This window comes from Aulonocara sp. 'chitande type north' Nkhata Bay, linkage group LG6 (genome assembly GCF_057382095.1).
Source record: "Aulonocara sp. 'chitande type north' Nkhata Bay isolate Kocher_YH1m ecotype deep benthic linkage group LG6, A_spYH_male_GT1.1, whole genome shotgun sequence".
NCBI classification, from domain to species: domain Eukaryota; kingdom Metazoa; phylum Chordata; class Actinopteri; order Cichliformes; family Cichlidae; genus Aulonocara; species Aulonocara sp. 'chitande type north' Nkhata Bay.
Genome location: NC_141349.1, coordinates 43,298,613 through 43,311,896, shown reverse-complemented (window position 1 = coordinate 43,311,896; position 13,284 = coordinate 43,298,613). Strand labels below are relative to the sequence as shown.

At 47.4% G+C, this 13,284-nt stretch overlaps 1 protein-coding gene across 4 annotated transcripts in view; it reads left to right on the top strand.

The window, feature by feature from the left end:
* The window catches only part of sh3pxd2aa (SH3 and PX domains 2Aa), a 99,529-nt gene that overhangs the window by 6,279 nt on the left and 79,966 nt on the right, over positions 1-13,284 (top strand). For all 4 annotated transcript variants that reach the window (XM_086297088.1, XM_086297090.1, XM_086297089.1 and 1 more), the window contains exon 2: positions 9,024-9,104. In XM_086297088.1, the coding sequence (XP_086153214.1) occupies positions 9,024-9,104 (81 nt within the window). The remainder of the gene's footprint in view (positions 1-9,023; positions 9,105-13,284) is intronic.

Here is a 13,284-nt window from a genome sequence, read left to right as displayed (position 1 = left end):
TAAAGGGTTTGTGTACTTGCAGCAGGAGGAGGTGATAAAAGAGAAAGCAGGCCGGGCACGGCCATGTTTACTTTAAGCTTCTGTTTCCCTACAAGTCCCAGTCCCATAACGTTTCATTTTCCAGAGACTCCTGCGCTGCGCCGAGGCCCAGGCTGGAAGACGCTGTTATTTGGCGCCGTAAAACATCTCTTCAGAGGGCCGTCCACACTCGCATGTTTATTGGCCTATCAAACACAGGCTGATATCTCAGTAAAAAGAGCGCCTTTTTCCAGACTCGCCTCTAACTGGGAAGACGACGGTTTACGAGGCCGCCTGCTTTTTGTTTTGGGAGAGGTTGATGAGCAAATCAAATCAAATCAAATCAAATCACTTTTATTGTCACATCACATGTGCAGGCACACTGGCACAGCACATGCGAGTGAAATTCTTGTGTGCGAGCCCCACAAGCAACAGAGATGTGCAAACACAACAACACAAACGAGCAAAATACAAGAATGGCCAACCTGAAACTAATAAATATATGTACAATATATAATAGTGTATGCATTTCTGGATGTGTATACTAAATATTTTCCTACGTGTGTGTGTGTGTGTGTATACACATTTTTACAAATTAAATAGTAAAAAAATAAATAATAATAATAATAATAATAATAATAAAATATATAAAATATACAGAGTTGAATATGTGCAAAACAAGTGGCATTTATATACAGTATGTAGTGCATAATGTTGAAGTTCCAGTAGTGAAGCTGAGGTGTCTATGACGTGTTCAGCAGTCTGATGGCCTGATGGAAGAAGCTGTCTCTCAGTCTGCTGGTACGGGACCGGATGCTGCAGAACCTCCTTCCTGATGGAAGCAGTCTGAACAGTTTATGGCTGGGGTGACTGGAGTCCTTGATGATCCTCCCCGCTTTCCTCAGGCACCGCTTCCTGTAGATGTCTTGGAGGGAGGGAAGCTCACCTCCAATTATCCGTTCAGAGCACCGCACTACTCGCTGGAGAGCTTTGCAGTTGTAGGCGGTGCTGTTGCCGTACCAGGTGGTGATGCATCCAGTGAGGATGCTCTCAATGGCACAGTGATAGAAGGTCCTGAGGATGCGGGGGCTCATGCCGAATCTTTTCAGTCTCCTGAGAAAGAAGAGGCGCTGCTGCGCCTTCTTCACTGTTTTGTTTGTGTGTACTGACCACGTAAGATCCTCAGCCAGATGTACTCCAAGGAACCGGAAGCTGCTCACTCTCTCCACAGCAGCGCCGTTGATGGTGATGGGGGTGTGTACTTCTCTGCACCTCCGGAAGTCCACTATCAACTCCTTTGTCTTTGCGACGTTGAGGGTGAGATGGTTGTCTTGACACCAGTGGGTCAGGGCGCTGACCTCCTCCCTGTAAGCCGTCTCATCACCGTTGGTGATAAGACCCACCACTGTAGTGTCGTCCGCAAACTTCACAATGATGTTGGAGCTGTTAGTGGCTGTGCAGTCGTAGGTGTAGAGTGAGTACAGGAGAGGGCTCAGTACACACCCCTGTGGAGCACCAGTGTTCAGTGTGATGGGGGATGAGGTGATGCTGCCCAGTCTGACCACCTGGCGTCTGTCAGACAGGAAGCTAAGGATCCAGCTGCAGAGGGAGCTGCTCAGTCCTAGATCCTGCAGTTTCCTGTCCAGCTTCGAGGGAACGATGGTACGATGGTACGAGCAGCGGGCGGCGGCTGGTGTCAGCGCGTTTGAGGCGGGCGCCGTCATGCCGTGCTGATATCACCAGGACCTCAGGTCGTTTTCGTGCGTTTGATGATCGAGGAAAGAACGACGACTGTGTTTTTGGTGAAGGCACGTGTGTGAACACCTCCTGGCGATGACGTCATAACTGGAGCTGATGAGAGATGGCGTGCGTGTGGACATCATGTGTGGCCTGCACGGTGCTGGCTTTGGTTTTGTTGTTTGGGAAACGGTTGGATCTTATGTGAGCGAGCAGGCGGAGTGATGGAGGGAGATGGAGTTGGCTTGCAGCTCTTTTCATGAGATTAACAGATAGTCAGGGAAACTGGTTAAAACATTATTAGAATTAGATGCTGCTTCTCTCCCAAAGCACAAGGATGATTTACGAGGAATATTTGAGCGCAATCAGCTACAGTACAGCAGCAGTTAGACTCAGTCACACGAATACGTCAGTTTAAACAGTTAATCCAGTGACTTAGACTGTTGCTGTAGCCGGCAGTTGGAAGATAAACTCCCATCAGTTTGGTTTCCAGAGGCAGCGGTTAGCAGCTATCAGCAGGAAGCTGCAGACAAAGCCAACAGACATCACCTGTCAGATTAAAGCGCAGGTGTGCTGGTAGTCTGACGTGCACATCCCTGGGAATCACTACTGTGATTGGCCTGTTCAGTAACGTTTGGCTCCTCCTCAATTCAGTTTTATTTATACAGCTTCAAATCACAACAGCAGTCGCCTCAAGGAGCTTTATATTGTACAGTAGACCCTACAATATCACCCAACAATCATATGACCCCCTATGAGCAGCACTCTGGCGACAGTGGGAAGGAAAAACTCCCTTTTAACAGGAAGAAACCTCCAGCAGAACCAGGCTGAGGGAGGGGCGGGGCCATCTGCTGTGATTGGTTGGGGTGAGAGAAGGAAGACAGGATAAAGACATGCTGTGTGTTTCCTGCTCCTATTTCTCTGCTGTTTTTGAATTTATCAGGAAGCAAATAACAATCGTCAGTATGAGGAAGAATAGTTGTAATATAAAACACATATATATGATATAAAACACCAGGACGTGACAGTACTGCGTCTGCACAAGCATAAAGCTGAGCAGTGATGGCGGCCTCTTACGTGGGCTCTGCAGAGACGTGCTCCTCACAGGTTACCTCCAGCGCCTGCAGACGCTCTACAGCCCTGTGCCACTGGCGTCTCAGGAAGCCCAAAGCAGGGAGAGGAGGAACATGATTGGACTCGTGCTGCTCTGTCTGTTCTTCGTCTTACGGTTTCCTGTTGATGTGCTGAATCTCTTCAGGCCTCAAATGAAGGCTCGGTGATCTTCCGTGGAAACAGCGGCTCGCTCCGTGCTGTCCCTGCTTTTAGTTTGACCTCACGTGTCTCTGCCCGTCAGGCTGCACAGGTTGTGAAGTCTGCAACTTGTGTTGTGGTGCTGTCAGCCGTCTAACGTTGCTCTGGGTTTCTCACACGAGCGCCGATGTTCAGACTCAGACCAGCTAAAATTCAATAACCGGGAATCCGCCGGGCAGAGCCCGCCTTTGAAGCGGCGTTGGCAGAGTGATTTATTTGAGCGCACGACCTTGTCTGCTTTTTCACTTCGCTGGAATCTAATATGGAATAACTTGAGAATTGTTCTTGTGTATTGTGCAATTGTATGAAGGAGGCTTCAAAGCTGCACAGGACTTTACCTGCTGAGCAGACACTCCCTGCGGCCGCAGCTCGGGCACGCGAGGCGTGACCGGGCCCCTTCAAAGCGGCTCGCTGACAGTTTCGAAGCATCGCTGCGGCGTCCTGCTGCGTGGCTGCTAAAGGCCACAGCTTTGGCTGCATCTGTGGAGGGGTTTCCAGAGGCTCGAGAATGAGCCTGTCCTACAGTTCGCGTCGCTGCTTTGACATTTTTGTCAGCAAACAGCTTTAAAGCTTTACCGTCAGTTGCTAACCTCTCGACTAAGTGACCCTATTAGACTCGAGTATATTTAGACCAGCTCCATGTGGAAAGACTTGACTTTTTCCAGCTCGATTTTTTTCTTTGATGGTCTGAAAGCATGCCGCCCGTCTGTTTTATAAGTTCCTTTAAATATAGTTTAGGCGGGGTTCAGTGCATTTAGTGGCTGGGCCCACATTCAGGGCCCCACCAAGAGCTCGGCTCCTTTGCCTTCTTGTCCTGGAAACGGCGAGGCTGGGTCCTGGCTCTTCTCCGACGCTGTAAGTTTTGTTTTTGTGTTTTTATACGTTCTCCGTGATCTGCGATTGTCTATGAATTATTTTAACGTCCTGGTAATTAGAGGAGCGCTCTACAGAGGCGAGGCGGGGGAAATAAAGCGAGCTGTAAGCTCGGCGTGAATATTCATAACCGGTTCAGACGAACACGATGAAATAATCAGAGGTCCAATTTGTTCAGTCGTAAGAACTCGTGTTTCTGTCGTTGCTTCAGAGCATGAATAAAACTTTTGTTTTCAAGCAGCTCTCCCTCTGTGGGATTAGCCGATGTGTGAGTGCTTTTCTTCCTATCTGGGACGTGCTTCCCTCCCAGGCCTTGTTTTTTGGGAGTTTTTTTCCCCGCGTTGTTGTTCACGCTCTTTGTGAATCTTTTCTTCTGACTGGTTTGAAGGACGAACACGTCAGTGCTGTGGCGCCTGATGAGAAGCTTCTATTCTTACATATATATCTTATGTATTTCTCCTATTCTGTAGCAGCTGTGGGCTGTTTCTCACGTCAGTCTCATCTCATTGTTTCCTAATCTCGTGGTTTTAGCGTCAAACTCCTTCCTGTTTCCAGATGCAGGCCTGGTTATTCTCAGCTCACTGTCAGAAACCCCGAGATCACGCAGATGTTTTAATGTGGCCTCCTCACACAAATCTCAGCCTCGGTTTTGGCCTTGCAGCAATGCCTGGTCCTGCTGCTGTGCAGCAATCGCAGCTTTTTTAGCTCCCTGTCTGTGGTGATGAAAAATGTATGCGAGTTAATTTGCAGATTTGCATTTATTTAACAGGCAGACAGATTATTTCCTAACTGACATTTGAGTGAGTCAATCAAACAGTTGATTCGGGGCATTTATGCTCTCACGACTGGGCGGACTCGAGCTCTGAGTCATCTCAGCTCGCCTTATTTTAGTTGCATGAGTGTCTGGAAAATGCAGCTACCATGTAAAATGCAAACAGAAATGATACAAATGTAATTAGCAGCCAATCAGACGATGTTTGCTGCTAGATTTATCCTGAGAGGCGGCAGCGGCGGGGCTGAGCGTGTGCAGTTTATTCCAGGGAGTGGGAGGGCGTTCGGTTAAAGCGTGATATTTTGGGCTCAAGCAGACCCGGGACCTCGTCGGTTGTGTTTTTCACTGCGGTTGCCATCACATGCCCATCTGCTTCTGGGGTTTGGATCCTTTCACTGAGTCCACGTCCTCCCGCCTGGCTCACGTCTTACACTTAAGCTCAGCACGGATTTTCATCCGAGTCGAATTAAGTGGTCCAGATGCATGATGGGAGGATGATAGTCTGGCATGCCATTAAGGTCAGAGGAGTTTATAGAGCACTCATATACACACAGCCACTTGGTAAAATTGCACTGCTGCGTGCTGTTAGATCCAAGTCTGTGTTGGCTGCTTCATGTCGAAGTACTGCTGCAGAGACATGACAAAGACTCGCTTTACGCACACAGTTTGCTCCCACACTCGATCATCCAGGCTGATCCTCGTCACATGGTTCTGTCTGACATCAGCATGACATCAGCATGACATCAGCATGCCAGCGCTGCAGTTTTCAACTCTGGAAACAGAGAAAAGTCCAAACTCTATCATGAGCTGTTTTTCTAGGACTTACCTGACTGATGTCAGCCCATCTTTAACCTCCACACTACAGCCTGACAAGCCCGTCGGCGTGACATCGACCTGCACTGATGGAGGACAGGGCAGCTCCCTTACTTAACCCACTCAACAGTGGGAATGCGTCCACAGCAGACCGTGTCCAGCTGTGTCCTACATATTAGACAGTTGTGGAAAACATCCCCAAATTATGCAAAGTTCATGGGAAAAATGTCTTTTGTAGCCTAGAGGAATGTGGAACTCTTTTTTTTTTTCCCTGGAAGTTTCAAAGTAATTTGAGTTAGAAAAGGTCGTGGAGGAATCGCATTTCAACTTAATTAAACTTAAACCTTTCAGTACGCCTGGAATCAGATTTGAGTTCGTAGAAACTTCATTAATGGCAACGACTTCATGTCTTTAGGCGTGTAGGTCGAGCTGACCTGCTGAAGATCAAACAGAAAGTCAGGATGGAGAAAAAAACGACGATCAGCAACTCAAATGACTGCTAGTTACAGCTACGGTATCTCTGAACAGCACAGCAGATAAGAACAGGAAACTGAGACCAAGCTTCACGCAGACTCCTCTAAGTCAGAAACCTTTGCCTGGTCTGATGAGTCTCAAAGTTTAAAGACGGGAGGGTCAGAAGTCTGAATGTTGTTTTTATGGTCTTTATCATGGCTGAATCTGAGCCACGGGAATGAAGCGATCTTCTTTGGTGACCCCGTCATCCAGGTTCAGCATCGCGTCACTCTGTAGGTAATCGCATAGACAGCGATGCCGTAGTTATTTAGACGTCTCGTCGTCTTCATCGTGCTGCTCAGCTGTTACTGAGCACAGTGACTCTGATGAATCTAACAGTGGTACAGATATTTGAATCGCACCGGCTTAAACACAGTGATGGCACTGCTGTTATAAACTGCTTAAAAATAATCGTCATTCAGCAAAAATAAGCTGTGAGAAGAGCCGGGGGCAGAACCTCCATCCTCCCTCAGGCCAAGTCTGATGTGAGCTGCCAAGAGCACGTTTGTGTTTCTGCTTCCTTATTTATGATTACATGAAGCTTTGAAGGGACGAGGCCTCGTGTTACCCGAGGACACCTCAACCAGCAGCTGATTTAGTTTCAGAAACTCTTTTCTTTGATATTAAGGAGCAGTAAAACGAGCTCTTTGCTTCTTCTCACAAATGCTTGTTACGCTACAGAAGTCACACAGACACTTGGATGTTGCTGACGGTGGCTGGAGCCATTTTTGGGACTCAGCGTGACCCCGGGAGCACATTTTCATAGCAGTAAATGCCAGAGCTAATCACTGTGGCGACACCCCACCGTGCACGTTTGTCGTGTGACAGTTGCAGCTTCTGCATGCCAGCAGCCGTGTTTGCACGAGAGTGAACGTACCGCAGCGGCGAGGCCTTTTAACCCTCCGCCTTTGTTGTGGAAGTTCCTTTGTTCGGGCTGTTGCCCTTCCTGCGTCAACGTTGAGGCTTTTGACTCAACCTCATTCATCTCGCCGCTGCTCTTGAGACTCTTGGCAGGTACGGAGGGTTGGAGTGACGGCGTAAGATCAGTCCCAAAAGATGGCATCTGCTGAAACAAAGAGCAGCAATGGCTCACCGGGGAAACGCACACCGCCTGTTTGATGCTATACGTGAGGCAAAGGCAGTTGTTTGCGCTGCGTCTAGGCCACTTTACTGAAATGCTTTGGCTGGGTGACAGTGCTGTTTTACTTGTATGTAGCTTATAAGTACAGCAGCAGCACCACAAGTGAAGTTTGGATCGTCTCTGGCAACAGCAGAGGGAAAAACCTTCATCCTAGATTTGAAACCACGATAAACGTCAGTGTCTCTTCATCATAGTTACCATCGTTACCTTGACTTCAGCAGCTTTAGTTGCCTCAAACCTGCAAGAACTAAAGTCCAGAGATGACGACCACGAGGATGACCGGAGGTTCCTCCCACAGCCAAAATACTTTAAGTGTCTAAACGTAACAAGAACTACAAACTGAAATTCCAAAAAAAGTTACAAACCTTAAATAAAACCAATACTTTTTTCCCACTACGACACAGAAAACATGTCAACGTCTAAACGCACGTTTGAACTGAGACGTTTTAATGTTTCATGGAAAAAAAGAGCACATTTTTAATTTGATGTCTCAAAAACGTCGTGATGGGGCGACGACTGGAAACTGAACCTGAACTAAAAAGAAACAAATCAAGTTAACTGGTAACATGTCACACGATCGGGTACAAAAAGAGCATCTTTGAGAATCAGACTGTGCATCTACAAGCTGTGGAAGACTTTCAGTTTTGAAGAATCAAAGTCACTTTTAACCACGAAGGTGAACTTTTATGTAAAAATGAGCCTTTTTTCTGTTAAGGAAACATTTGTAATGAAGGTTTGTGTCTGACTTGCTGTCCACTGTATTTCCATCCATCCTGAATATGTGTCCTCAGCATTTCTGTATTTGCATTTAGCGTGTTTCATATTCGGCCTGCACAGAACAGGAAGCACTTTGTGCAGCCTTGCGTGTTGCTTGGTGAACAGCTGTTTCACATAAATTGCTAATAAAAACATTCAGAGATAATTTTAATATTTATTCTCACTTCCTGTCATTTTGGCGGTGGCGTTGTTTTAACCTTTTTTCTCGGGGCCGACTAAAACCTCTTTGGGCTGCGCCAAAAACTCCTTTATGCGGGAAAAAACGTTGTTTTATTGACCATCTTCGATTGTGCCCACGGCAGCTCGAGCTTGCAGTCTGTTACGTAACAGCTTATCCACTCGAGTAATTTCACATCCAGGTCTTCTCTGAGCGCCTTTATAACAGCAATTGAGAGATCCCACCTGCTCTTAACGTCTCTGATGAAAATTTCCTGGCCTCTGGATCCGTTACCTTGGTTATCTATGTTTCATTAGATTAGAGATGATGGCAGCTTCACTTAGCTCCTCTTGACAGATAAATGGACTCTATCTCAATCTTATCAGGCCTCTCAGGGCTGCAGCGTGGCTTCATCTGGCAGGGTAAAGGCCGCCAGGTCAGTGTGCGGGGAAAAGAGGGATGATGTCACCGTCCATCCTGTGGCTGGATGGCGGTTTTATGACCGTCAGCTACTGTGATGCATCAGTGCTTTAGGCGAACGATTGCGAGTTTGTTTCCAGCAGAGCAGCTGGACAGACAGAAACCATCACGAGTACAGTTATTGATGATGTGTTTGCCTTTACCAAGTGTCCCTCTATCAGCCCTCAGCCGGGCTGTTGTTGTTGCATTGAAACCCAACCTTGTGCAACTTGAAAGAACCTACCACCGTAGGTGCATCTATGTGTGCATCTGTGTGTGCATCTGTGTGTGCATCTATGTGGTGCTTCGTTTCTGTCACATGTGCTGCGTTTGTGACTTTCGCAGTCCAAGCTTGTGCGCTTTTGTTTCAGGTGGAAGTGTTGAACAAGTCTTCTGGATTTAAAAGATTAAACCAAGCTGCAGTTTTAACTTTGCCTTCTTTGTCTTTGCAGGTGTATCTCATCAATGTCACCTACTCGGACAACACCTCCCACATCATCTACAGAAGATACAGCAAATTCTTTGACCTACAGGTAATCCCCCATCAGCCTCGCCCCGCTCTGCTGCCCTGTGTGGGCCGTGCTTGGATTGAAGTCCCCGACGCTGCCGCCGCTCGCTGGTGTATTCTTCAGCAGGTCGAGCGTGTGAACTTGCAGCATTGTTTTGTATAGATTAATGTGTAAACCTGGCACCCGTTTGCTGCTGCTGCCGTGTCTCTGGCCGTGTTCGCCACACCTCGCCGCCTCAATGAATCGATGTGTGAGTTAGTAATTGGCGGGGGAGCGGGGGAGACGTGGCTTGTATGCCTCAGCCTGCACCTCTCTCTCCTCCCGCTCTTCTTCCTTTCTCGTCTCGTCGCTGGCTTGGCCTCAAAACGTCAGGGAGCTGACAGGCCTTTTTTATGGTACAAGCAAGAAAGCCACATGGAAGTCAAATTTAATGTACCAGGCTTTGCAGTGGCTTGTCGTTAGATGCTACGCGCTGCTCTGATTGGTGGCTTCTTTAAATAGAGCCTCGTACGGAGGAGGCTTTTTTCTGCTTTGCTGTCTTGGCTCAGACGCTTTACTCCCTTGTTTAAAATGTTGTTGCGGTGTCTCTTTGGGACTATTTATTTTGGAATGAGGCAGGAGTGGGAATGAAAACCTTTCCTGTATCTTTCACATGGACTCTTCCATACTGGGAGAATGTTTATGTGCACTCCTTCAGCCCCCTCGCACCTTTGCCCTACTGCAAGCTGATACCATATGTAGAGTGCACCAGGGGTCTACCAATAACTAGTAAATATAACAGAGCCACAGTGTGAGAGTTACAGGGAGCACATCTCAATAGCTCCAGTGTGCTCGTCCAGCAGGGAACGATGTTTCAATCAGCAGAGGAAAAGTCCTTTCTGAAAGGTCCCATTGATGACCAGTGAAAAATGGACCCTCACCCCTACTGCAGCTGATTAGTCCCAAACTGGAATAAAGAGAGAGGTAGAGTAATAAACACAGAACAGTATGAATGCTTCATACACTCAGAAAGAACAAAGTTCCTCATTGTAGTGGTTGAACAGCGGCCCTCTGAGGCACTACTTTGTGTAGGTGGACTTATTCACACCTTTGTGGTTTGTACTCGAACCTCTGGTGACAGTTTTTTTTGGTTTGGTGGCAAAACTAGTTACAGTCTGTGATTAAACCTGCAACTCTAACAGTGAAAATAATATTTATCCAATGTCTTTGTGTATTTTGCCAAACACAGAGATCACAGATTGTGCAAGATGTGGTGCAAATACACACCTTTTTAAAAACGTGTTCCTTTCTGGTTCTTAAATGTCCACAAATGCCATAAGTAGCCTCAGACGGCACATTTGTGGCGATTGTACCTGTGGGGACGTGAGTGGACTGTGGATTTATCACAGCTAATTGCTGAAATATCAGAAACAGATTGCATTAATTTCTAACTTGGCGTCATTCAGCAGTAGATTGGCAGACTGAATGCAGACTGAATGCAGACTGAATGCAGACTGAATGCAGACTGATGGCAGACTGAATGCAGACTGAATGCAGACTGATGGCAGACTGAATGCAGACTGATGGCAGACTGAATGCAGACTGATGGCAGACTGATGGCAGACTGAATGCAGACTGAATGCAGACTGATGGCAGACTGAATGCAGACTGATGGCAGACTGAATGCAGACTGAATGCAGACTGATGGCAGACTGAATGCAGACTGATGGCAGACTGAATGCAGACTGAATGCAGACTGATGGCAGACTGATGGCAGACTGAATGCAGACTGATGGCAGACTGAATGCAGACTGAATGCAGACTGATGGCAGACTGAATGCAGACTGATGGCAGACTGATGGCAGACTGAATGCAGACTGATGGCAGACTGATGGCAGACTGATGGCAGACTGGCTCCTTCTTATGGCAGCATTTATATCAGGTCTTAGTGACAGTGAGAGAAGTTTTCCTATTTTCTAAAACAGTTATTAATGATAATCATTTTGTACTGATGTGGTGTTTGGTGATTCATGCCTCTAATATTCACCTCGCCTTCTACAACAGCGAGGTCCTCAAATTGCCTGGGAGGAAACTAATGAGCCTTAATGGTTCCTGGATAGCTTTGTACAAAATGACTCCGTCAGCAGCAGCACGATTGATTTTGTTAGGTATGTGAGATGTCACGGGGGCAAAGGTCGTCTAACTCGGTTCCTTCATTGAGTCAAATAAAGTCGTGTCAACAGAGTTTGGCTGCTTCTCAGTCAGCTCTGTTGTGAAGAATCTTCTGGTAAATATTTCAAACATTTACCAAATGCCGTCTTTAAATCACACTGCAGTGCATCAGCTCCAGCACGGCTCCCCTCCTGATGTTTCCATTTCCACGGTGACATTCATGAATAAAACCACCGCTGGCAGCAGTGACAGGCCAGCTTTCTAATCCTCGTCTCTGTCGGTGTTTGCACTCAGTGAAGTTCTCCCTGCCGGACTTTGATCTCTCTCGGTGGCTTTGATGGAGCTTTTTTGATCTCATTGTTTCCAGTGAGACCTGGAGCCTCTCCTGTCCAAACATTTATCTGCTGCGGGGTCCCCGCTGCTTTTAAGCCGCCTTGCTGTAACCGTAAGGGAGAAAAACACAGACTGGAGCTCTGAAAACTGCCGGAGAGCAGTTTAACCAAATCCTTGGCAAACACCGCTGGGATTCCAAGACAGTTTCCTAGTAATAACCAGACCGGGCTGTGTTCCTGGAAACACTGGCCCCGCTTCCAGGCTGCCATCCAAATGAGAGGGACCACAGATGTTGCTTTGACTGACTTTGTATAGGATGAGTCACGGAAACAGGCTCTTTATGTTGTGCTGAATGCACGGGCAGTGAAGCTCACCTGCTTTGATATTAGACACATGGAGAGTGGTTTGAATGTAGCCAAAAACTCTGAGAAAACTGAATCTGAAGTTCACAAATCCTTCGGTTTCAAAGCGCTTCTGTCTGCACAGTGCAGAGAATGTGTTAAGGTAAAAATAATAGGAGCCATATTCGTGCTATTTTGTGTCCCTCTGTGAAAAAGGAAGTCATTTACGGATAATAGAACGAATATATTAGTGCAAAGTGTTGCCAGAATTGCCCTGGAGGGAACCATTTTTTCTGCACTTTCACTCTTTAGGAGTGTGTTGGATCCCACACTCTTTAGAGAAAAGGTTTTACCTCCGTCTGCCACCTCGTCCATCCAGTGTCACTTTATTGGATGGTGTTTTTCTTCTGGCTGGAGCTTGGCGTTTCCCAACATTTCACTCGATGGCGTTTATGTTTAAATAATGAAAAGAGTCAAAGATAAACTGCTGCTGATGGAAGTCACAGACGTCACTATTGATTTGCCATAGCATTTTAATCTAGCTGCCCTCACTATCTGGAACCAGTTTGCCAAACTGATTAATGCTGTGATTGTTGTCCAACCAGTAAAAGAGCAGGGCTGATGTGGGCTGTCAAACCAGCATCCTCCCAGTGGTGTCTGGGCCGACTCTCAGAGATGGAGAAGCTCCGTCATCTTGAAAGTAGCAGCTCGCATCTCCTTCAGTATGATTGCTCGATGTCCCGGTGAAGCTTGTTGCTGTTGCAGACGCCGACGCCTCAGCTTCGACCAGCTCACATTCATCAGGACGACTAAAACCCCAAGTCGTCATAAATAGTTGGGCTAAACTTTGTGTTTCACAGCTCGCTGGGCTCTGCTTGGTGGCAGAGTCATTGACAGTGTTTCCACTCGTCCTGGTCGGGCGCAGGGCTGTGATGCCACATGCGTTCACTTTGAAGCCTCCAGCACACATACCTGAAGCATAAGCACATACATGTGCACCAGTCCTCCTCACTGACTGGCTCTTGCTGGCTGCACGGATGTGGTTTTGACTCAGACCTGACTCGTGAGCAGCTCTGGCAGAAGTGCCCGAGTTAATCATCAGGAAACCGGGACAGGGAGCAGCCCGGGTCAGCCAGCGGTCCCGGGAGGAAAGGTGGAATGATGATGACGAGGTGATGAAGCAGTGGAGAGCTGGAACAAAAGCTTTAACGGTAAGTGACGGTACTGACGCAGTGATGCAGACGGAAGACATGAGTATTCTGATCATCTGCGTTTCTTCGAGGTCACTTTTTACAAAGCGGCCTTTTGTATTCCAGGAAGCCGTGAGGAGCGGGTGATGGCGCTCCGGGTGTCCTTGGGCCTCTGCTGAAGTTTGTCTA